Genomic DNA, 26,596 nt, shown 5'->3' with positions numbered 1-26,596 from the left:
TAAAAGAAAAATGCATGCTTTGCTGTGTGTTTTGAAAATGCGCAGCAATGTATTTTTATACTTGTGTTACCATTTAGGCTGCGTTCGCATTTCCGAACACAACCAGCACAGAAAAGCACGTACTTTTTCATGCGTTTCAAAAACGCAGAGCAACTCATGCGTGGCAGCCCACACAAAAGCTTGCACTTTGCCACGCATTTTGAAAATGCATGGCAGCGCATATCACACTTGTGTTTCTATTCGTTTGCATCTGCGTGTTTCCAAATGTACGGCAACTCACAAGAAAACGCACACTTTGGTGAGCATTTTGAAAACGTTTGGCAACGTGTGACTTGCTCGCATTACCATTCATTTGCATCTGCATGTTTCTGATCAGACAGCAACCTGCAATAAAAAAACGCATGCTTTGCCATGCATTTTTTAAAAATGCGCAGCAATGTGTGTCACTTCACTGTTACCATTTAGGCTGTGTCCTCATTTACACATTTGCACAATGCACAGCAACCAGCAAAGAAAACGGCAACGCGCGTCGCGTTTGCATCACCATTTGTTCACATCTGCACATTTCCAAACACACGGCAATCCACAAGAAAACGCATGGCGCAACTTAGGTTACCATTCGTTTACATCTGCGTGTTTCTGAATGCACAGCTACCCGCAAGAAAATGCATGCTTTTCCGTGCGTTTAGAAAACGTGCAGCAATGCACTTGCATTATGATTCGTTTGCATCTGAACATTTCCAAATGCACAAAAAGCTGCAAGTAAACGCATGCAGGTTGTCAGTCGCATTTCCAAATGAGTGACAACCTGCACAGAAAATATGTGCTTTGCTGTGCATTTTGAAATTGCGTGGCCTTGTACGTCGTGCTTGGGTTACCATTCGTTCACATCTGTGCATTTCCAAACACAGGGAAATCCGCTAGTGGTTCTCAACTCCAGTCCTCAGGACCCACCAACAGGCCAGGTTTGCAAGATAGCTGAAATACATCACAGATGATATCACTTGCTGCTCAGTGATTGCAGTATTCTAGTCTGCAACTCCCCAAGGTAATACTTAAAATCTGGCCTGTTGGTGGGTCCCGAGGACTGGAGTTGAGAACCACTGTGCTAGACAAAGGACTCTGTAGGTTTGACTGGCTGGGACTGAATGCTAATAGGATGTATTCAACCCCACCCACCATCAGAGCTGTGAGGGAACTTACATGGTTTGTAGTGTGAAAGACTATAAAAAGGAGTGTTATAGTCTGTAGCTGCTGCAGGAAGTAGCTGTGGAAGGGACAAAGTCTATCAGCAGGATTTACAGAGTGTCACATGATACAAAGCTATAACTAAACCCAGAATATCAGGGGATCTGCAGAAAACATGGCACAGAGGTATGATCTATGCTTGGATTGATGATTCCATTCAGTTCTAAAGTTGGAGTTTAGCTTTAAGGCTACCCATTAATTTTACTTTCATTAGATTTTTGTTGAAAAAGTATTAAGGTATAAAACATGGTATATCAGAACTTTTTGAAATTGTCAAGAAGATAGTAGACGGCTAAACTGTAGCTGCCAAAAATGTAAAAATTCTCCAATAATATAAGGCTACCCATTAATTTAAATGGGCAATCTGACACACCAAAAATATGCAGTGCATGCTTTTGCACTTTCACATGGCCTCAGAGGAAGCACCTGAAGATAAACATCCCAGCTCTGTCTTTATAAAACCCATAATGTTTTATGAATCCTGTGTCATGGGTGTGTACCCTTTTATAAAATTTAAATTTTTGTAGTAAATTATGTGTAACATCAGTGAGATTAGAAAAACTGCAGTGCAAGCTGTGTATATCTTTTTGGCTCATGTTCTTTTATTTAATCCTGTATGTCATCAAGGCCACAGTGCAGCCAGGCAAGCCGCAAAAGATCCAGAACCAGAACCAGCAGCCAAACCTAGTACATCTGTTTGTATAGATTCACAAGCAGGTAACCATGAACTAAATAATCCTTTTTCTTTTTAATTCAGTATTTAGCAGACCTACATCTAAGTTTTGTGATGTAGGGGATTGTTTCCTCACAAATTTCAATCAACCACTTGCTTTTTAGGTGGAATGCAGAGAGCACTCTTGGATTTGCGGTTGGACTTAGACAGCATCTCGCAGACAGAGTCTCCTTATGAAGCACTCTATAACGCCTCCTCCTGCCACTCTTTGGATAGCATATGCAGTGGACGGTCCTCTGATAGGGACTCCCTGTGCCGTGAAATTGCAAAAACACGAAGGGTGAGCATAATTGTATATCTTTGTGCGTATTTACCCCTTTTGTTAGCAGGTTTCTTTTATGATAATATAATTGTTCCACAGAAGGAACGACCGCCTCCACCTGCTAAACCTCCACCAGAAGAAGATGAAGACTTTGAGAGGAGACAGAATGCAGGTGCTATCCGGGAAGTAAGTATACTTTGTTTGCTACTACTGTCTGAAATAAGTTGCCTTTACTGGATGTTATGAAAGCTTAGAGTTATAGTGCTGTGAAAAAGTATTTGCCCCCTTCCCGATGTATTATTTTTTTTTTGCATATTGATCACAATAAATTTTTCACATCAACAAAGTAATTTTAACCACTTCAGTTCCGAAAGATTTGGCTGCTCAATGACCAGGCCATTTTGCAATTCGGCACTGCGTCACTTTAACTGGCAGTTGTGCGATGCTGTGCCCAAACAAAATTTACGTCCTTTTTTCCCCACAAATAGAGCTTTCTTTTGGTGGTATTTGATCACCTCTGCGGTTTTTAATTTTTACGCTGTAAACAAAAGAGCAACAATTTAAAAAAAACACTTTTACTTTTTGCTATAATAAATATCCCATATTTTTTTTCAAAAATAATTTTTTTCCTCAGTTTAGGCTGATATGTATTCTTCTACATATTTTTGGTAAACAAAATCGCAATGAACGTATATTGATTGGTTTGCACAAAAGTTATATCGTCTACAAAATAGGGGATAGATTTATGGCATTTTTATTATTATTATTTTTTTTTTTTTTTTTTTTTTTTACTAGTAATGGTGGCGATCTGTGATTTTTATCTGGACTGCGATATTGCGGCAGACAAATTGGACACTTTTGACACATTTTTGGGACCATTGACATACAGCGATCGGTGCTATAAAAATGCACTGATTACTGTATAAGTGGTGTGTTCTAACTGGGGGGGGGTGGGACTGAATAGGGGAAGAACACACGATCTGTCTCCTCTCCCCTGAAAGAACCAAGATTTGTGTGTTTACACACACAGATCCCGGTTCTCGCTCTGTCACGGCGATCATGGGTGCCCGGCGGTCATCATTGCATCTGCTCTGGGCACACACTGCAGGCGCGTGCTCCTAGTGGCCAAAAGGCGAAGCGACGTAAGGTAATGTAGTTTCGTCCAGCTGTGCCATTCTGCCGCAGTAAAACTGCAGCGGTTGGTCGGCAAGCAGTTTATATTACACAAAGATAACCCGAGTAAATACAAAATGCAGTTTTTAAATGATGATTTCATTTATTAAGGGAAAAAAAGCTGTCCAAACTGCCTGGCCCTGCACGTAACTCTCCCTCCAGACTCTCTGGTACCTTGATTTCCAAATAAACTGCTAAATTTACTTTCATCCGAGGACTTTGGACCACTGAGCAACAGTCCAGTGCTTGTTCTCCTTAACCCAGGTAAAACGCTTCTGACGTCTCTGGTTCAGGAGTGGCACAAGGAATACGACCGTTGTAGACCATGTCCTGGATATGTCTGTGTGTTGGTGGCTCTTGACACCAACCGTAGCCTTTGCTTCACAATCCTCCCAAGGCTGCGCTTATCCCTCTTGCCTGTGCACCTTTTTCTACCACACTTTTTCCTTCCACTCAACTTTCCATTAATATGCTTGGGTGCAGTACTCAGCTAACAGCCAGCTTTTTTAGCAGTTACCTTTTGTGACTTACCCTCTTTATGGAGGGTGTCAATGACTGTCTTATTCTTGACAACTGTCAAATCAGCAGTCTTCCTCATGATTGCGTAACCTACTGAACCAGACTGAGAGACCGTTTAAAGGCTCAGGAAACATTTACAGGTGTTTTGAGTTCATTCGTTGAGTAGAGTGTGACACCATGAGTCTACAATATTGAACTTTTTCACAATATTCTAATTTTCTGAGATACTGAATTTTGGGTTTTCACTAGCTGTAAGCCATAGTCATATCAGACTTAACCACTTGCCCACTGGGCACTTATATACCCCACCTTTCTAACCAGGGCAATTTTCAGCTTTCAGTGCTCTCACTTTTTGAATGACAATTACTCATGCAACACTGTTCCCATATGAAATTTTTGTCCTTTTCTTTTTTTTTTCTTTTTTTTGCACAAATAGAGGTTTCTTTTGGTGGTATTTAATCACCACTGGGTTTTTTAGTTTTTGCGCTATAAATGAAAAAAGACCAAAAATTTTGTAAAAAAATGCATTTTTCTCCGTTTGTTATAAAATTTTGCAGATTAGTAGTTTTTTTCATAAATTTTGGTTGAAAAGGATACTGCTACATAGCTTTGGTAAAAATAACCAAAATCGGTGTATATGATTTGGCCTTTGTGAAAGTTAGTCTACAAGCTATGGTGCCAATCACTGAAAATTGATCACACTTGATGTACTACTGATGGCCTTTCTCATTTCTTGAGACACTAACAAACCAAGAAAGTATAAATACCCCCAAATGACCCCTTTTTTGCACCCTAAACCCCCTGCTGCATTACCCAAGTACACTTGAGCTTGAGGTCACTAACTAATGGGCAGACGTTCTCCTTCAGGTATGAAGGAGGTATTTTATGGTAGAGAGCATAAAATTCATGCTTCCATCAATTATAGCAAGTCATGCAGGTCCTGAATCTACAAAGCAGCCCCAGATCATCACACTACCACCACCATGTTTGACACTTGGTATGATGTTCTTTTTACGAAATGCTGTGTTAGTTTAAAGCCAAATGTGACGGGACGCACCCCTTCCAAAAAGTTCAACTTTTGTCTCATCAGTCCGCAGAATGTTTGCCCAAAAGTCTTAGGGATAATTAAGATGTTTTTTTGAAAAAATGTGGGACGAGCCTTTGTGTTCTTTTTGGTCAGCAGTGGCTTTTGCCTTGGAACTCTCCCATGGGTGCCATTTTTGCCCAGTCTTTCTTATTGTTGAATCATGAACACTGACCTTAACTGAGGCAAGTGAGGCCTGCAGTTCTTTAGATGGTGATCTGGGTTCTTTTATGACCTCCTGAATGAGTCATTGTTGTGCTCTTGGATTAATCTCAGTAGCCCTTCCTGGGAAGGTTCACCACTGCTCCAACTTTTTTCCATTTGTGGATAATGGCTCTTGCCATAGTTCCTTGGAGTCCCAAGGCCTTAGAAATGGCTTTGTAACATTTTTCAGACTGATACATGTCAATTACTTTTGTTTCTTATCTGTTCTTGAATTTTAGTGTGCTTCACTTTGTCAGACAACTTCTATTTAAGTAATTTCTTGATTCAACAGGTCTGGCAGTAATCAGGCCTGGGTGTAATTACTTTTTCACATAGGTTTAGGCAGGTTTGGAAAGCCTTTTTCCCCTTAATAAATGATATAATTGTTTAAACACTTGCCGACCAGCCACAGTATATGTACTGCGGCAGGTCAGCTCCTACGTCAGTCCAAGCATGTTAAACTGCGGACGCGCCAGCAGACTAGATGTCCGCCAGCCACCCGTAATCGCGGTGGGGAGAGGCAGAACGGGGATCTGCCTATGCAAACAAGGCAGACCCCCGTTCTGTCAGGGAACAACTCTGAGATCTGATGTTCCTAGTGATCAGGAACAACAATCTCTTTGTTGTTCCAGGCAGCCCAGCCGCCACACAGTTTAAACATAGCCAGGGAACATAGTTAACCCCTTGATTGACCCCTAGTGTTAACCCCTTCCCTGCCAGTGTCATTTATACATTGATCAGTGCATTTTTATAGCACTGACCAATGTAATAATGTCACTTGGGGTCAGTTTTTTCCGCCGCAATGTCGCAGTCCCACAAAAAATCGCAGATTGCTGTCATTACCAGTACAAACATAAAAAATAAGTCTATAAATCTATCCCCTATTTTGTAGACGCTATAACTTTTGCGCAAATCAATGTACGTTTATTGTGATATTTTTTTTTTTTTTTTTTTTTACCAAAAATGTGTAGCGGAATACATATTGGCCTAAACTGATGAATAAATTATTTTTTTGTGTATATTTTTTTTGGATACGTACTATAGCAGAAAGTAAAAAATATTCGTTTTGAAAAAATAAACAAAACGTCAGTCTTTTTTTTGTTTATAGCGCAAAAAATAAAAACTGCAGAGGTGATCAAATACCACCAAAAAAGCTCTATTTGTGGGGAAAAAAAGACATCAATTTTGTTTGGGTACAGCGTCGCATGCCTTTGCAATTGTCAGTTAAAGCGATGCAGTGCCTTATCACAACAAATGGCCTGGTCAATAAGGGGGTATAACCTGCATTTTGTATTTACTCGAGTTATCTTTGTGTAATATTAACATTCGTTTGATGATCTGAATCATTTAAGTGTGAAAAATATGCAAATTAATAAAAAATCGTATTGGCACTATTTGTAAACATTTAATAAACTGGGCTCAGATCACTTAGTAACTGGACAGATCACAAACACTAACTGGCTTACTGGTTACAAGTTTTAACACTTCAGCTGTTGCCCGTAAATGTGGCATGTGTGGTGATTAACATTATTGCTACTAATATTACCCAATATTTATTATTAGCCTTGCCCAAAGAGAGAACTAAAATGCTAAACTGCTTCTTTTAAGGGTCATCCAAAATGTCATAGTGTAACTTATGGCTTTGTATCTCTGTTCCCTATTCTCTTTTATATGCAAAACATATACTGCAGCTGTGTTGTCAGTTCAGCACTTCACTGGGCAACTGTCATAAACAAGAATGAAAACGAGTTGCCCTAACTGTTATGTAAAAGGATAAAAGTCAAACATGTCCTCCCCGTTAATGCTTCATTCCAATTAGACCAGATCAAAGCCCAATGAACACAGAAATTTGCACTGAACCATTCACAGCATGCATTTTATACCGTATAAGTAGAGCAGTCCAGCAGCAGAAAAAAATGCAAAGCATCTTATAAGCGTTTATGTTCCTCTCTTTACATATTGGTTGTCTGCTGTGGATACAGACCCTCCAGTTATTGCTCAGTCTTAAAAATTTCCTTAGGACCTAGAGAAAAACCATTGCATATCAGTGGAACCTTTAGCATCCCGCATACCAATTAATCTGGCTGTTCTTAACCACTTGCCGACCGCCGCACACCGATGTATGTCCAAAGTTTGGCGGCGGATATCGTTGTTATGGCAGCAGCTAGCTGCCATAACCCCGGTATCCCCGTTTTCGTGCGGCGGTCGGCTTTAAGATAAAAGTGGTCTCTGCGGCGGATTCGCTGCAAGATCACTTTTATCGGTGGCGTGAGAGGGGACCCCCCCTCCCACCGTGATCTGGTGCCCTCCGCCGCTTACCGGAGCCGTCGGTAGCGATGGAGGCGATCGTGTCTGTCTCCCTTCTATGCCTGGAGACGAGTGAGGCTAAGATGGCGCTCACTCGTCTCCATGACACTGCTGGGCGGAAACGACATCAAAACGTCACTTCCGCCCATACGTCTTAAAGGCACATTTTTTTTAATGTCATTTTTTTTAAATGACTTTTTTTTTTCTATTGCATTTTAGTGTAAATATGAGATCTGAGGTCTTTTTGACCCCAGATCTCATATTTAAGAGGTCCTGTCATGCTTTTTTCTATTACAAGGGATGTTTACATTCCTTGTAATAGGAATAAAAGTGACACAATTTTTTTTTTTTTTTTTAAACAGTGTAAAAATAAATAAAATCATGTAAAATAAATAATAATACAATTTTTTTAACCCCCCCCCCCCGACGAGCTCGCACGCGAAGCGAACGCATACGTGAGTAGCGCCCGCATATGAAAACGGTGGTCAAACCACACATGTGAGGTATCGCTGCGACCGGTAGAGCGAGAGCAATAATTCTAGCCCTAGACCTCCTCTGTAACGCAAAACTTGCAACCTGTAGAAATTTTTAAACATCGCCTATGGAGATTTTTGAGGGTAAAAGTTTGACGCCATTCCACGAGTGGGCGCAATTTTGAAGCGTGACATGTTGGGTATCAATTTAATTGGCGTAACATTATATTTCACAATATAAAAAAAATTGGGCTAACTTTACTGTTGTCTTATTTTTTTATTCAAAAAAGTGAATTTATTCCAAAAAAAGTGCGCTTATAAGACCGCCATTTTATTCTCTAGGGTGTTAGAAAAAAACAATATATAATGTTTGGGGGTTCTAAGTAATTTTCGAGCAAAAAAACCTGTTTTAAACATGTAAACACCTAAAATCTAAAACGAGGCTGGTCTTTTGTAATGTATGAAGGTTACCCTGGGTTTGTGCTGAAATGTCAGGCCCGCCATATTCCTGACTAAGCAAGGAGTAATTTCTCTACTTCCTAGCCTTTGATGTTAGACGCTTTTATGTAGTCTGAGCTCCCAGCTTCTGATGAAATGTCAGGCAGAAATGTGCCATCGGAGTGATGCAAGGACACCAGATGGTGCTGCAAAGCAGAGGATCAGGGAGCATTGCTTAGCAGCACACAGCCCTTGGGTAACCATTTTTTATATATATCTTACAGTACATGCTACTGGTGTGCTGTCATTATATTATATGTCATTATTTTTATCATATATTACTCAAGTTAAAGCTAGGCAACTAACATGTTTTTTTGATTCAAACAATTTTGTCTAAACTTGATATTGACGTTTGGAAAGGTTAAACACCGCTATATCAAGATTGAAGCTGAAGGGTGAATTTTAGGACCTTTTAGGTGGTGTATTGGCTGTAATTAGATTGCAATAGACAGTTGTTATGGATCTAAGATCCCTTTCTTGCTGAGGCGCTTTTCAGGCGTTTTAGCACTAAAAATAGCACCCGAAAAGCGCCTCTCATGCCTCCCCAGTGTGAAAACCCAAGTGCTTTCACACTGGGGCGGTGAGCTTGCAGGACGGGAAAAGTCCTGCAAGCAGCATTTTTGGGGCAGTTTGAGAGCAGTGTATGCACCGCTTCCAAAACGCCCTGGCCATTGAAATGAATGGGCAGCGCGACCAAAAGTCCTGCAAAGCGTTTTGGCGGCACTGCAACACTGGCTCTTTTAACCCTTTCTTTGGCTGCTAACGGGGGTTAAATGCCCCACTAGCAGCCGAAAAGCGCTGCAAAAACGACAGTAAAGCGCCGTTAAAACTAGCGGCGCTTTACCACTAACGTACCCCTTCCTCAGTGTGAAAGTAGTCTTAAAGCAGAAGTAAGCCCATCGGTTTAACAGTCTCAAAAAAACGCTTACATTCCCGGCAAATGCTGGATGAATCCTCAACCAAACTGTCAAACCATCAATGGCTGGTGTCATAACTGATCACATGTGCGGAATCATGGCAGTTGAAGATTAAACAGAGGCCAAGATGGCAGCTTCCATGGCTGAAAACAATTGGAGGGTTTACTTTCTCTTTAAGTCTGTGGAACATTGACAGTATATGTCTGTATTTTAACCTTTAAAAAGACTCCATGCCACAATGCATCATTGTCTTGTGGGTAACAGGCAAGCTTCACAGAGCTCTCATTGAGCAGAAATTTATTTTGTGATTTAGAGTTGTCGTATTCAGAGTTTAAAGTATAACTAAAGGCAACACTTTTTATTTAGTGTTGAATAGAGTAGAGCGGGATTAGAACACCTGTCAGTTTTTATTGCTGTCTATCACCCCATTATAGAGATTCGCCCTCTCTATTCGTCCTGTTTACCATTATCTTTGAAAGTAAAAGAAAATTCAAAATTTTGAGTTGTCGCCAGGAAATTTATAGAGTGTATATCTCCCAATGGGTACACTAGTTCTGGTGCCCCGGGGGTCCCCAAGAAAATCTCCTAATTTGCAGGGATTTCCTCTCACTCCCTGTTTTGACTATGGGACAGGAAGTGAAGGGAAATCTCCCCAATGTTACACAGATGGTGGGAAAAAAATTAACAGGGGTTCTAACCTTCCCATGCTCTGCCCAAAATGGGGGGGGGGTTTGCCTATAGTTTTACTTAAGTAAAAAAAAAGCTATAAAGGCAGTTGACGTTGTATTATCCATTACCGGATTTTTTTGTATTGCTTCATGATTCTACTGTGTATGTTTTTTAAGCAGCATTATACCCAACAGCAAACCTTTATTAAATTGTAGCTTACCAATGCTTAGATGTAATAGTTGTATTCATTTCCTTTTTTGTCTTTCTTCTATTTTCATCTGGTGATCCAGCCAGTAAGTTGTTTTTCACAGCAAAATCAGTTTTTATGGATGAGACAAACCACTTAACACAGGCAGGGATGATTAAAATCATCAGCTTTTATTTATATAGGCAAAACCTTTATCTGAAAAGGGGGGGGGGGGACTGTTGTAACTGATTTATAAATATGCTGCGTGGCCAATACCGTTTAAACCCCCCCCCCCCGAATGGCAATGCTGCTGTGCCTATGCTGAGGAGGAGTTACAGGATACAGGAGTTGTGTTACTGGGCAGGTCACCAGGTGAAAAAAAGCCACCACAGCTAATAAGCTGCAATAGAATACTTTTTTGGTTTTGGGTCTAATACCACTTTAATTCATGTCTAGATAGCTGTTTGAAATGTTTATAGTTTTGTGAACTGAGCCATTCAAATATATAGATTTCATACTACTTACTGATTCCCGTGTAAGTTGCAGCTTGTAATTCAGATGCTCTGGGCAGTAAATTGTATTACAGTTTGCTAGCAACCATACAAATGCACATTTACAGGTTCATCAAAAAGTTAATTTATTTCAGTAATTCAATTCAAAAAGTGAAACTCATATGTTATATAGATTCGTCATACACAGAGTGATATATTTCAAGCATTTCTTTTTTTAATTTTAACTAGGGTTGTCCCGATACCCCTTTTTTAGGACCGAGTACAAGTACCGATACTTTTTTTCAAGTACTCGCCGATACCGATTACCGATACTTTTTTTTTAATGTCAAGTGACAGGTTTTTTTTTTGCTATTTTTTTTGGGGGGGGGGGGGGGTGAATGTTGTATGTGTGTGTGTTTTTTTTTTTTTACAATTTTTATTTTTTACAATAATATTTTTTTATTCTTTATTGTTTTTTTTTTTGTTTTGTTTTTTTTAATCAGCCCTTTTGGGGGGCTTTGGTGAGATATCAGGGGTCTTAACAGACCTCTGATATCTCCCCCTTGAGACAGAGAAAGAGACAGAGGATAGATATTCCCCAGTCCCTTTCTCTGCAGCGTCAGCTGCACTGAGAATGAATGGAGAGAAGACAGCGGCTTCTCTCCATTCATAAACTGACACATCGTAATCACAGGAGATTACAATGTATCAGTTATGTGAATGGACAGAGTCAGCTGACTCTATCCATACACAAAGGAAGGAGGAGGAGGACGGAGGAACTGAGGGGGAGAACGGAGGGGACAGATAAGGAGAGATGAACGGAGGGGGAGAACGGAGGGGACAGATAAGGAGAGAGGAACGAAGGGGGAGTACGGAGGGGGACAGATAAGGAGAGAAGAATGCAGGGGACAGCGGAGAGGCACAGAGGAACAGAGGGGGCATGGAGGAGGATGCAGTGACATACAGCGGTGACCGATCACCGCTGTATGTCACTAAAGCTGGTGAAAGCTGCTGGGAGAGAATCTTGTAACTCCCCCACGCGCCGATCACAGCTGACTTCCAGGTATCGGGGGAAGCATCGGGAGCATTTGCCCGAGTACAAGTACTCGGGCAAATGCTCGGTATCGGTGCCGAAACCGATACTAGTATCGGTATCGGGACAACCCTAATTTTAACTACTTGCCGACCAGCCGCAGTCATACTGCGGCAGGTCGGCACGATCCCCTGAAGTGTTGTAGCTGTACGTCGGCTCCTTTAAGCGAGATAGCGGGCACAAGAGGCAGAACAGGGACGTGTGTGTGTGTACAAACACAAATCCCTGTTCTGTGAGGTGAGGCAGATCGTGAGTTCCTAATAGCTAGGAACCACTTTCTGTCATCTCCTATAGTGAGTCCCCTCCCCCCACAGTTAGAACACACAGTCAGGGAACACCGTTAACCCTTTGATCGCCCCCTAGTGTTAACCCCTTCCCTGCCAGTGAAATTTACACAGTAATCAGTGCATTTTTATAGCACTGATCACTGTATAATAGTCAATGGTGTCAAAAGTGTCCGATGTGTCCGCCATAATGTCACAGTCCCGATAAAAATTGCAGATTGCCACCATTACTAGTAAAAAAAAAAATTAATAAAAATGCCATAAATCTATCCCCTATTTTGTAGACACTACAACTTTTGCGCAAACCAGTCAATATACGCTTATTCTAATTTTTTATTACCAAAAATATTTAGAATACATATTGGCTTAAACTGAGGAAAAAATTTGCTTTTTTAAAAGAAAATTGGGGACATTTATTATAGCAAAAAGTACAAAATATTATTTATTTATTTTCTTCAAAATGGTCACTTTTTTTTGTTTATATCGCAAAAAATAAAAACCGCAGGTGATCAAATACCACCAAAAGAAAGCTCTATTTGTGGGAAAAAAAGGACGCCAATTTTGTTCGGGTACAACGTCGCAAGACCGCGCAATTGTCAGTTAAAGTGACGCACTGCCGAATCACAAAAATGGCCTGGTCATTGAGTAGCCAAATCTTCCAGGGCTGAAGTGGTTAAAGATTATGGCTTACAGTTGTTGAAAACCCAAAATGCTGTATCTCCGAAAATTAGAATATTACATAAGACCAATAAAAAAAGGATTTTTAATACAGAAATCGGCATCTCCATAAAGCTGGTTGGCAGGGGGAAGCATGCAGTGCTCTAGAATTTCCTGGTAGAGGGCTGCACTGACTTTGGACTTGATATAACAGTGGACCAGCACCAGCAGATGACATGGCTCCCCACATTATCACTAACTGTGGAAACTTCACACTGGACCTCATGCAACTTGGATTCTGTTCCTCTCTACTCTTCCTCCAGACTCGGACCATGATTTCCAAATAAATTGCTTAATTTACTTTCATCCGAAAAGAGGACTTTGGACCACTGAGCAACAGGTCCAGTCCTTGTTCTCCTTAGCCCCGGTAAAACGCTTCTGACGTCTCTGGTTCAGGAGTGGCACAAGGAATAGGACCGTTGTAGACCATGTCCTGGATATGTCTGTGTGTGGTGGCTCTTGAAGCAATGACACAAGCCGTAGTCCACTCCTTGTGAATCTCCCCCAAATTCTTGAATAGCCTTTGCTTCACAATCCTCCCAAGGCTGCGGTTATCCCTCTTGCTTGTGCACCTTTTTCTACCACACTTTTTCCTTCCACTCAACTCCATTAATATGCTTAGCTACAGCGCTCTGCAAACATCCAGCTTTTTTAGCAGTGATTTTTGTGACTTACCCTCTTTATGGAGGGTGTCAATGACTGTCTTCTCGACAACTGTCAAGTCAGCAGTCTTCCTCATGATTGTGTATAAGTGGTGTGTTCTAACTGGGGGGGGTGGGACTGAATAGGGGAAGAACACACGATCTGTCTCCTCTCCCCTGAAAGAACCAAGATTTGTGTGTTTACACACACAGATCCCGGTTCTCGCTCTGTCACGGCGATCATGGGTGCCCGGCGGTCATCATTGCATCTGCTCTGGGCACACACTGCAGGCGCGTGCTCCTAGTGGCCAAAAGGCGAAGCGACGTAAGGTAATGTAGTTTCGTCCAGCTGTGCCATTCTGCCGCAGTAAAACTGCAGCGGTTGGTCGGCAAGCAGTTTATATTACACAAAGATAACCCGAGTAAATACAAAATGCAGTTTTTAAATGATGATTTCATTTATTAAGGGAAAAAAAGCTGTCCAAACTGCCTGGCCCTGCACGTAACTCTCCCTCCAGACTCTCTGGTACCTTGATTTCCAAATAAACTGCTAAATTTACTTTCATCCGAGGACTTTGGACCACTGAGCAACAGTCCAGTGCTTGTTCTCCTTAACCCAGGTAAAACGCTTCTGACGTCTCTGGTTCAGGAGTGGCACAAGGAATACGACCGTTGTAGACCATGTCCTGGATATGTCTGTGTGTTGGTGGCTCTTGACACCAACCGTAGCCTTTGCTTCACAATCCTCCCAAGGCTGCGCTTATCCCTCTTGCCTGTGCACCTTTTTCTACCACACTTTTTCCTTCCACTCAACTTTCCATTAATATGCTTGGGTGCAGTACTCAGCTAACAGCCAGCTTTTTTAGCAGTTACCTTTTGTGACTTACCCTCTTTATGGAGGGTGTCAATGACTGTCTTATTCTTGACAACTGTCAAATCAGCAGTCTTCCTCATGATTGTGTAACCTACTGAACCAGACTGAGAGAAAGGCTCAGGAAACCTTTACAGGTGTCTTGAGTTAATTAGTTGAGTAGAGTGTGACACCATGAGTCTACAATATTGAACTTTTTCACAATATGCTAATTTTCTGAGATACTGAATTTTGGGTTTTCAACAGCTGTAAGCCATAATCATAAAAATTAACCACTTGCCCACTGGGTACTTATACCCCCTTCCTAACCAGGGAGATTTTCAGCTTTCAGTGCTCTCACTTTTTGAATGGCAATTACTCATGCAACACTGTTCCCATATGACTTTTTTGTCCTTTTTTATTTTTTTTATTGTTTTGCACAAATAGAGGTTTCTTTTGGTGGTATTTAATCACCACTGGGTTTTTTATTTTTTGTGCTATAAATGAAAAGGGACAAAAAAATTTGTAATAAAATGCATTTTTTTTTCATTTGTTATAAAATTTTCCAAATTTATTAATTTTTCATGGGCAAAATTTACACTGCTACATATCTTTGGGGAAAATAACCAAAATCAGTGTATATGATTTGGTCTTTGTGAAAGTTAGTCTACAAGCTATGGTGCCAATCACTGAAAATTGATCACACCTGATGTACTACTGATGGCCTTTCTCATTTCTTGAGACACTAACAAGCCAAGAAAGTACAAATACCCCCAAATGACCCCTTTTTTGCACCCTAAACCCCCTGCTGCATTACCCAAGTGCACTTGAGCTTGAGGTCACTAACTAATGGGCAGACGTTCTCCTTCAGGATTTTATGGTAGAGAGCATAAAATTCATGCTTCCATCAATTATAGCAAGTCATGCAGGTCCTGAATCTACAAAGCAGCCCCAGATCATCACACTACCACCACTATGTTTGACACTTGGTATGATGTTCTTTTTACGAAATGCTGTGTTAGTTTAAAGCCAAATGTGACGGGACGCACCCCTTCCAAAAAGTTCAACTTTTGTCTCATCAGTCCGCAAAATGTTTGCCCAAAAGTCTTAGGGATAATTAAGATGTTTTTTTGAAAAAATGTGGGACGAGCCTTTGTGTTCTTTTTGGTCAGCAGTGGCTTTTTTTTTTCTCATTTCTTGAGACATGAACAAGTCAGGAAAGTACAAATACCCCCAAATTACCCATTTTTGGAAAGTAGGCATTACAAGGTATTTAGTAAGAAGCATGGTGAGTTTTTTGAAGTTGTACATTTTTTCACACAATTCTTTCCAAAATTTTTTCTTTTTCACAAAATTGTCATTTTCTCTCGCATATGCCACTTGCAACTACACCCCAAAATACATTCTGCTACTCCTCCTGAGTATATACCACATGTGTGAGACTTACACTTTGGAAGGCCCTGGAGCACCAGGACAATGGAAACACCCAAAAAATTACCCCATTTTGGAAAGCAAACACCCCAACACATAATCTAGGTGGCATAATGAGTCTATTGTACATGTCATTTTTTTCCACAAGTTTTTGTGGATAGAAAATGAAAATGCATTTTTTGTTTTTGTTTATTCACAATTTATAAGATATTTCTAACACATAGCATGTACATAGCAAAAATTACACCCCAAAATACATTCTGCTACTCCTCCTGAGTATGGCAATACAACATGTGTGAGACTTTTTTCCACAACCTGGCCTCATACAGAGGCCCAACTTGCAGGATGAGCACTGATGTGGCACGGATGAGGTCTGGATTAGCACGGATGAGGCTTAGATGGGAATGAATGCGGCATGGATGAGACAAGGATGCGCATGGATGGGCATGGTTGAAGCATGGATGAGGCATTGAAGGGCATGAATGGACACAGATCAGTGCTATGGGTACTTCAGATCTAGCCCACTCATGCTGCTGCACTGGCTCCTTCCTCTCCTCACACGGTGTACAGTTGACGTGTCAGGAGAGAGAGCTGAACTGGACATGGGCCAGTTTGTTGACAAGTGATCACTCCGTCATTGGATGGAGCGATGACGTGGTAAAGGGCTGCTGTCATCAGCCCTTTACCCTGATACATGATGCCGGACCCAGCGATCACGGACACTTCTGGGTGCGCAGGGGAAGCGCGAGTTTGGGAGGACATCATAGTATGCCCTCCCAAAACTAGCCGACTGTGCTGTAGCCATCATTTGGCTATGGCCCGGTCGGCAAGTGGTTAAAAGAAAAATACTTGCAATATATTACTTTATGTGTAATGAATCTATTTATTATATCAGTTTAACTTTTTGAATTGAATTACTAAAATAAACTTTTTCATGATATTTTATATTTTTGAGATGCTCCTGTATTAATAAAAGAAGGTGAATTGGCGTTAAAGCATTCATAACCTTGTGGGAGTGCTTTTTTTTCCAGCAAAATTCTTGCTGAAAAGTGTGCCATTTTGGAAACTTTTTCAAGCAACTCGTCTTGCTCAGCAGCACTTGGCCACCGCTGTTTTTAAATCCCTTGCATGGATAGTACAAAGCCTTATTGCTAAGACATCAGGAAAGCTGATGGCAGATTAGCTGGTTCTACTGTTGAGGGTTAAGTACGTCATCGCTGCATAAGACCTTGCAAAATACCAGCATCTCCCCAGTGTTGATAACAGAGTATGAGGATTGCAGGCGAAATAGTGCTGCATTATAAAAAGTGCACATAGTTACTCTCCTACTGCTTTCCTTTGGCGATCGGAGAAAGGGGAGTAAATAATAGCTACATTTTCAAGTTGCCTACACTGGCGTGTATGTTTCTGGTTTAACATTTAAGTTTAGTTAAGTCTAGACCAGGGGTCTTGACTTAATTTACGGAGGTCCGGTCAGCAAAATTTCCTTCCAGCACAGGTCCTCAGTTCCCCTTCACAACACTGCCCCCGTTTACACCACTCAGTGCCCCTTTACACCACACAGCGCCCCTTTACACCACACAGCGCCCCTTAGCAAGCCTCCCCTGCACAGTCTTATAATACTTTTGTCAGGGCAGAGAAACTAATCATCATTCCTGGGGTGTCCTCTCCCAAGGCTTCGGCCTGGCCATCGATGTTCTACTCGCAGGAGTTGTAGATCGGGATTGAGGGAGGGGAGCTGCCCAAGTTATCATGTTAACAAGCAGGTGATTATCTGGCTTGTTAATATGAAAGATGCCAGCTCTGTCCTGATTTGCAGCATGCAGTAATCACCCGCTTATTAACATAACTTGGGCAGCTCCCGCCCCTCAGTCCCGATCTGTAGCTCCTCCCGCCTCCTGTGAGGATGACATCGGTGGCCGGGCTGGTAGCACAGGAGAGGACACCCAGCCGTGGCAGTGACATGGCCGTGTCCGGATAGGACTTTCACTCGGTCCTGTTGCAGACCGCGGTCCACCATTTAGTGACCGTTAGTCTGGACTGTCATTATGTATTGTCATAGTGAGAATTTAGGAAAAGGGGAACTAAAGGATTATTTCTCTGATTTTTATTAACAGATATCTGTTATACCTGCCTCTTTGAAGAGCTTTGTTGTTGCATTTACAGTACCTGTTAAACTAGCATGCACAAAAACCTGGGCAATTTCACTTTTGTTTTTATTTTTGTTTTCCACAAGGCTCTTGGTCATGCACATGTTAGTCGGGAAGAAGAGAACCCCTATGAGCTCCTGCTTACTGCCGAGACCAAAAAACCTGATGATCAAGGTGGAGTAAATTGTTGTCTTAGTTCAAAATATTAATAATTAAGTATCAGCAGTGCAAATGCTAACTTTACACATTTCAGTATTTTTAATCCGTTCATTTGACAACTTGAGTACAGCATTGTTTTTTTTGTTTTTTTTCCTTTATTAATTTTTTGAAGTTGCTAATGATCTTTGCATAAAACTATTGTAAACTGTTGCAATTAGGGCTTGTTTACACTGGCTTCATCCTCTTTAGCGCGTCCACACTGAATCACTTTTCAGGCGGTGTTTGACATAGTGATGAGGTGTTATATTGCCTCCTCACCACCTGTTTTTACCCTTAAAGTGATTGTAAAGGTTAAGGTGTTTTTTTTTTTTTTTTTTTTTTTTTTATTATTAGTAAAACATGTCATACTTACCTGCTCTGTGCAATGGTTTTGCACAGAGAGAACCCGAACTTCCTCTTCTGGGGTCCCCTGCTGTTGCTCTGGGCTCTTCCTCCCCCCTGAGTGCCCCTATAGCAAGCCGCTTGCAGTGGGGGTGCTTGTGCGGGCTTAATACTGAGCCGGGCTGAGTGCGTATATTGATACACACGTCGTGGTTTGGCCCTGCCCTCCGCTCCCTCCTCACAGGATTTGATTGATAGCAGCAAGAGCAAATGGCTCCTGCTGCTGTCCAAGCCTTTGGGGAGAGGGCAGCACTGCATCGAGATCGGGCTCAGGTAGGTATTTAGGGCGTGTTGGGGGGTGCTGATCCCGGAAGGTCTCTTTTTATCTTAATGCAAAGAAAGCATTGAGGTAAAACACCTTTAGCCTTTAGAACTACCTTAAAAACCTGCACCATCGTATTGCAACTGTATGCATTGCACGTAGTTTGCAGAGCACCCAATTCAGTTGAATGGGTCAGGTTTGGTGTGCGGGGTGAATAATCTTTTTGCATAGCATCGTGGCTGCGACATGTGTACACCCCCATCCACTACCTTCGCAGCTTAAAGGGGGAGGGTTGAAGTAAAAACGCAGCTCAACTGCATGTTTTTATTACCCCCATCTGCAATGTAAACAAGGCCTTCAGTAGTTTCTTTTGTGTCTGTACCTGATTACATTCTACTTGAAACAGTTAGAAACATTTTAGGCTAGGTTAGGTACGCTTTAAAGAATATTAATAAATGTTCCAAGTTAACAACTGGTGTTACACGTAACATGTTTGCTAATGTGGAAAAGTTTACTGCTGCCGTTCGAAAAGCCTTGATCTTGTGAAGCTTGATTGGGCATGACGAGACCTATAGTCCCTATTGTCTTTCGTAACTCGGGGACTGCCTGTAATAGAGGGGGAATCTTCCAAGGGGGACACATGTTCTGGTCACCCTTGTGACACTCTGGAGTTCCCCCACTTTGTAGGGATTTTTTTCACTTCCTGTTTTGGCTATGGGACAGGAAGTGAAGGTAAATCTTCTCCAATGACATTCAGATGGCAAAACAATCTGACCAGGGTTATAACCTTCCCGTATTCTATCCAAAAGAAAAAAGTTTTTCTTTAGTGACACTTTAAACAAACATCTCATTGTATCTACTGAAGCTGTTTCTCTTCTTTCAAAGATTCTGCTGATAGAAAGTTTTAGACCCTTATAGGCTCTCTACGCTTGTAGGCCCAACCCTTTCGTTGCAATTTCAGTATGTCAAACTGCAGCTGACTAGATAAGGGCAACGAATAACCAACATGACCCTGCGTTTCAGCTTCTACTCAGGCTTCAACTTCATACCGTACCTTCAGTACTTCCTTTCAGCGCAAGCGTTTGGCCACGAAGCCCGTTTCCCAATATAAGGGCACCCTCACTCCTAAGAGTGAAAAGACATCTGTTGCAGTTTTCCCATCTATGGGTCACAGACATCCCAGATCTGTAGGTTCAATTGGCAGTTTCAAAAAAGTACACAACTTTAAACTTCCTCCGCTTTCTTCTGTTAAAGAATATGTAAACCCAACGTTTCATATTCCTCATATGTGCCTGCTGTACCATGTACTTGTATGAAAAAAATATCCTGCCTCTGTGTATTGCTTCCTTTGTGAGAAATCCCTGGTATTCCTGTCAGTCCCTCTGCTTTCCTCTTAAAATCTGACCACACTTAGTAGGAGAACACATCGTAGTCAGTTCCGTAGCTATGCTGGGAACTCGGCCTACTCTCCTCCAATGATCAGACTTGTCCCAACATACACACACTTTCACTGGGAAGACCAGTGTGCTTTTTCCCCTCTCCCAACTCTTATGCAACTTAGAACAGAGAAAATGTGACTACTAATAAAAAAAAAACGAAAAAAAAAGGTTCACATTGAATGTGAATGTCAAATCGGTTGCAATTGCCGTCAATGGCACCGTCCTAATCGGTGTGACGCCACATCTGCGGTGCTGCACCGATTTCAAAAAGTAGTTTCTGTACTACTTTTTGCGATTTCGGGCTGCGATTTACATTGGCATCTGTGCAGAAACCTGCACAGATTTCTCTGAAATCTCGGCCGAAATCGAGTCTGACATGCGGGAGTGAAATCGTGCAAGTTCAGCTGAACTTGCATGGCTTCATTCCCGCAGCTCAGTGTGAACCTGGGCTAAGACCGAAAAATAAACTGAAATCCTGAGTGTGCATAAATATTCACCCCTTTTTCTATGATTCCCATAAATAAGATGTGGTTATATAAATTAACTTCAGAAGTTCAATGCTGTAATTCGATAATTAGTAAGGTCCACCTAGGTGCAAAGTGTCACATGTATAAATAAATTAAGCCTGTTCTGAAAGGCCCTTAAATCTGCAACACCACTAAGCAAGCAACATGAAGACCAAGGAGCTCTCCAAACAGGCAAAGTCATGGGGAGGGCTACTGTAAATCAGGGTTGGCTTATAAAAAAAAAAAACTTTAAACATATCACAGAAGACCATGACATACACTTTTTTAAAATAACAAAATTAAAATAATATGGCACTTCTACAAACCTGGCGAGAGAAGCTGCTCACTAAAACAGACTGGACAAGAGGGGCATTATACATGCTTCAAAACCACCAAAGATAACACTGAAGGCATTGCGGAGATCCACATCAGAGATGGAAGCATTTGTCCGTAGGACTACTTTAAATCGTACATGTCACAGAGTTAAGCTTTATGAAGGAGTGGCCAGAAAAAAGCTTAATGGAAAAAAGTGGTAGCAGTATCTTCCTGTAAGGGATGATTTATTTTATTTTTTGGCAGGGACTGGAAAACTGGTCAGGGTTGAAGAAAGTTGGAAAGAACACCACACTCCTTCTCTAGAGTCAGCTGACTGTGTAGTGTCACAGGTGCCTGGTTAAATCGTGGATAAGCTCATAGATATCTTGCTGCCCTCTAGGACTGGGGTCGTCCCGACAGTGCTGTGAGAATAGAAAAAGAAAAGAGGGTGCACTGCCCTAGTGCATTATCCAACAGATTTATTAAGATATGAATAAAATCATAAAGATGTCTACTCACAAACATAAATTAACCGCTTCACGCAAAACGACGTACCCGTACGTCGGTACTTTCACTCTAAATACCGGGGTAATGGCAGGAGCTGCCATAACCCCGGCAATTTCGGGAATACTGTGCGTTTCTCAAGATAAGTGGTCTCCACAGTGGATTCGCCGCAAAATCACTTTTATCGGTCACGGGAAAGGTGCCCACCCTCCACCCGCTGTTCTCTGGACGTCTCCACCGCTTACCGGACCTGCCAGTAGCGGCAGAGGCGATCGCGTCCTTTCCCATGGATGCCTGGCTGCCGACTGAGGCAAGCGACAAACGTCACTTCTAGCCATAGCTCTTAAAGAGAGAATTTTAAGTGACGACTTTTTAAATTTTTTTTATTGCATTTAAGTGTAAATATGAGATCTGAGATCTTTTTTTAGCTCCTATTTAAGAGGTCCTGTCATGCTTTTTTTTCTATTATAAGGGATGTTTACATTCCTTGTAATAGGAATAAAGGTGACCCAAAATGTTTTTTTCAAAAAGATAGTGTCGAATTTTTTTTTTTTAAAGTAAAATTAATAAGAAAAAAAAATGTAAAATTTTTAAAGCGCCCTGTCCCGAGGAGCTTGCTCACAGAAGCGAATGCATACGTGAGTAACGCCCGCATATGAAAACAGTGTTCAAACCACACATGTGAGGTATCGCTGTGATCATTAGAGCGAGAGCAATAATTCTAGCCCTAGACCACCTCCTCTCTTACTCAAAACTGGTAACCTGTAGAAATTTTTAAACATCGCCTATGGAGATTTTAAGGGGAAAAGTTTGTCGCTATTCCACGAGCGGGAGCTCAATTTTGAAGCGTGACATGTTGGGTATCAATTTACTCAGCGTAACATTATCTTTCACAATATAACAAAAAAAAAAATTGGGCTAACTCTACTGTTGTCTTTAACAAAACCACAGCAGTAGTAAAATTGCGCTTGCTCCAAAATGGTAAGCCGCTAACACCGCAAACAGAATAATTGCCAAATCAATCAATGGTAACCAAAACGTGTAGCGCTAACTGAAAATAACACCCTCAAATTAATAAGGTGAAGAGCTAATGCTCTACATACAATTTGACTAGAATAGAAAGAAGAACACAGAAAAAATGTCCATCACTGGAAAAAATTTGTGCAATATAAATAAAAGTCAGTGTACATAGAGACTCTACTTATCACCACTTATGAGTGATGTATAAAGTGCCATCACCAGCATATAATTATAAAAGTCTTAAAAAGATAATGCAGAGCTGGTTCCTAAATAGTCCCACATATATATGTTGAATAGTGCGTGGAGGGACCAACTCTGTAACTTCGCACCACAGTGTCTTAAAAGATGTGCACTTCCCTCAACCGATGAAAAATGGGGGCTTACCGGAGGGTTTGAACCCAAAACAGTATATACTGTGAGGGTCAAACCGGCTTTTATTGCTCACTGGCAATGGGGGGAAGACCTTGACAGCATGAAGATGAAGGGATCACAGGGGGCCTCAAAGATGTATCTTCTCCAAATGAAACCATGGATCTCCCCACATGTGGCTCATACAGGATAAAAAAAGGGCCACATAGTGTGATACCGTAAAACAACGTATTTTATTGTAAAAAGAAATACACTTACATTATAGATGATAAAAAAGCGCTTGTACATAAAAAGGCGGCAGTGGAGTCCTCCCGATGCGTTTCGTCTAACAAGACCCCTGGACGAAGTTTTGTTAGACGAAACGCGTCGGGAGGACTCCACTGCCGCCTTTTTATGTACAAGCGCTTTTTTATCATCTATAATGTAAGTGTATTTCTTTTTACAATAAAATACGTTGTTTTACGGTATCACACTATGTGGCCCTTTTTTTATCCTGTATGAGCCACATGTGGGGAGATCCATGGTTTCATTTGGAGAAGATACATCTTTGAGGCCCCCTGTGATCCCTTCATCTTCATGCTGTCAAGGTCTTCCCCCCATTGCCAGTGAGCAATAAAAGCCGGTTTGACCCTCACAGTATATACTGTTTTGGGTTCAAACCCTCCGGTAAGCCCCCATTTTTCATCGGTTGAGGGAAGTGCACATCTTTTAAGACACTGTGGTGCGAATTTACAGAGTTGGTCCCTCCACGCACTATTCAACATATATACGTGGGACTATTTAGGAACCAGCTCTGCATTATCTTTTTAAGACTTTTATAATTATATGCTGGTGATGGCACTTTATACATCACTCATAAGTGGTGATAAGTAGAGTCTCTATGTACACGGACTTTTATTTATATTGCACAAATTTTTTCCAGTGATGGACATTTTTTCTGTGTTCTTCTTTCTATTCTAGTCAAATTGTATTTAGAGCATTAGCTCTTCACCTTATTAATTTGAGGGTGTTATTTTCAGTTAGCGCTACACGTTTTGGTTACCATCTACTGTTGTCTTATTTTCTAATTCAAAAAACTGTATTTTTTTTCCAAAAAAAAAGTGCGTTGGAAGACCGCTGCGCAAATACGGTGTGACAGAAAGTATTTCAACGACCACCATTTTATTCTCCACAGTGTTAGAAAAAAAAATATAATGTTTGGGGGTTATTAGTAATTTTCTAGCAAAAAAAATGTATTTTAACTTGTAAACAAGTGTCAAAAAGAGGCTCGGTCCTTAAGTGGTTAAAAACACGCTTGTCAGGCCACATGTGTGGCTATCTCTCATCGTTTGCTTGAATCGCAAACTTGGGTGTGGGAGGTCCTGGATGAGACTAGGAGAGGGAAGACATCCAGTCCTTCGAAGCGCGTCAACCTGAGGGGTCTCATCCAGGACCCCCCACTCCCAGGTTTGGTGATTCAAGCAACGGATGAGAGATGGCCACACATGTGGCCTGACGAGTGTGTGTTTAACTTATGTTTGTGAGTCATCAGAGGTTATGGACCTGTCTCCATGTGTGACAGGTCCATAACCTCTGATGATTTGATGACCGCGTAGTTGATACCGATGCAAGTTTCAAGCTTCAAGTCTCAGCTGTTTTGCTAGTTATGATCCTCTGTAATGGGGGATCATGGCTTTCCGGTAAGGAGTAACCCGTTCCATTCTAGGTGGTGGATTGCTTTTCACGGAGGAATATTATTTATTCACTTGGATCCTCTTTTTCACATAGGTGGTTATATTTAGATGCCACCATTTAAGACTATCATTTAGGTCACCAATTTATGGACTTCTAGGTCGCATGGGTGGTTAACCCTGGATGCCGCTGTATATTTGAGTCTATTCGTATTGAATTTTAGTTTAAGTTGCATTGGACACTGTTTTCAATTTGTGTTTACTGTTTCTATGCACCTTTTGTAATTTATATTAGCGCGATTCTTCTGTTTCTTATACAGGTATCTGCACCCTCCTCCCCCCTGAAAGGTACCAAATGTGACACCGGAGGGGGGGAGGGTTCTGAAAAGCAGAAGTTCCATTCTTGTGTGGAACTCCGCTTTAAATACAGAAGGCCCAATCACAGGGCGCAACGCTTATAAGAGGAAGGAGCCAAGCCAATGACATCATCCTGCAGCCATCTTGGACTGTTTATTATTATTATTATTATTATTATTATTATGCAGGATTTATATAGCGCCAACAATTTGTGCAGCACTTTACAACATGAGGGCAGACAGTACAGTTACAATAAAAGTTTTATGGTACCCATATTTTATGATGTCTGAGCACACTGGATGTGGGAGATTATTTTGAATTTGGACCCTGAGGAAGATCATTGAAGGAGGTTTCCCATTGAGCACAGTTGACAGATTTTCCTGGGTGTTTGATGAGCATGTTGTGACCTGTTAATGAGGTGTATGATGGAGGTGAGCATGTTTTTCACCTGTTTAGTGGAGTGATTGGGAGCCGGTAGGCAGACCTTTTCTTTGGTCATGAGCCTTCAACAGAAGCTGACTGAACGGCTGGCTGCCATACACATGGGCCAATTGTCGGTCGGTTTCTATTGAACCTGCCAATGCCAGCCGACATTCGGCACGTGTGTAGAGGGCTTAACTGGCAAAAAAGATGCAGGAACTACTTTGGTGCATTTGCGGGACATAGGACAGCTCATTCAAGTGAATGGGCTGCCCTATGCTGTCTTGTGACAAACTACCAAAAAAAAGCAATGCATTGTGCAAATGTGAATGAAGCCTTAAATTGTTTTAAATGATTTTTAATTTTATTTATTTTTGTAACACTTTATTTTTTTTTATTTAGCTTTATTGCTATCATAAGGGGCTAACAAGAACCCTATGTGATTGCATTGGCAGGTGACCGGTCTTCTTTATGGAGACATTAGGAGTCTGTTAGTGGAGGTTGGGGGGTGGGGTACTTTCATAGCTCCAAAGTGTTTGGGCAGCTCTAGAGCTACCCAGATCACTTTTACCTGAAATTTGATTGCCAGCTGTAAAAATCAGCAGTTCATGGCTGCAGCAGTAGCTGTGAGCTCATTTTAAGACCTTAAATACCAGGATGTTTATACTTTTGCCTTGATGGACAAATAGTTAAATAGCCGGGCCATCAAAGCCAGAGATTGAGAAGTAGGATGGAAGATCAGTCCTTGAGACAACAGATCTGATTGATCATGTAGAGGCCAGAGTGTGTCAGCAGACAGAGGAGGTTGGCTTACCACTCTCTGAGGCCAATTTGAAACTATGAGAATGACTCCAATGCCTAAGGGCTTGATCCTTCAAGGTAGATAAAGTAAAAGCTTCAGTGGAGGAAAGGCCCAGTGCTTAGATCAGGGCATACTGATACAGCGGCCCCAGGTTCCTGAAGACAAATCTGTCTAGTTTATTGTTGAACTGAGAAAGGAGAAAATCTACATGGTCTCCCCCCAACGCAGACATTTGTCCCAGGACATCTTCTTATTGAGGCGTAATTTCCCCTGGGTCCAGATGCTGTAACATAATACTCTGACAAGATAGAATCTGCATCTGTTGCTGCTGCAACACTCCTGGTGCCCCCCCCCCCAATGATCCATGTAAGCCACAGTGGTGGCATTGCCTGATTTAAACA

General features: G+C 41.5%; 1 protein-coding gene across 5 annotated transcripts in view; it reads left to right on the top strand.

Annotated features, from left to right (window-relative positions):
• The window catches only part of ANKS1A (ankyrin repeat and sterile alpha motif domain containing 1A), a 175,226-nt gene that overhangs the window by 65,282 nt on the left and 83,348 nt on the right, over positions 1–26,596 (top strand). For all 5 annotated transcript variants that reach the window (XM_073616016.1, XM_073616015.1, XM_073616019.1 and 2 more), the window contains 4 exons: positions 1,876–1,965; positions 2,086–2,261; positions 2,343–2,429; positions 18,018–18,105. In XM_073616016.1, the coding sequence (XP_073472117.1) occupies positions 1,876–1,965; positions 2,086–2,261; positions 2,343–2,429; positions 18,018–18,105 (441 nt within the window). The remainder of the gene's footprint in view (positions 1–1,875; positions 1,966–2,085; positions 2,262–2,342; positions 2,430–18,017; positions 18,106–26,596) is intronic.

The sequence above is a fragment of the Aquarana catesbeiana genome, linkage group LG02, assembly GCF_042186555.1.
Source record: "Aquarana catesbeiana isolate 2022-GZ linkage group LG02, ASM4218655v1, whole genome shotgun sequence".
Taxonomy (NCBI): Eukaryota; Metazoa; Chordata; class Amphibia; order Anura; family Ranidae; genus Aquarana; species Aquarana catesbeiana.
The sequence above is the reverse complement of the archived record's forward strand: the minus strand, read 5'-3'. Positions and strand labels throughout refer to the sequence as shown.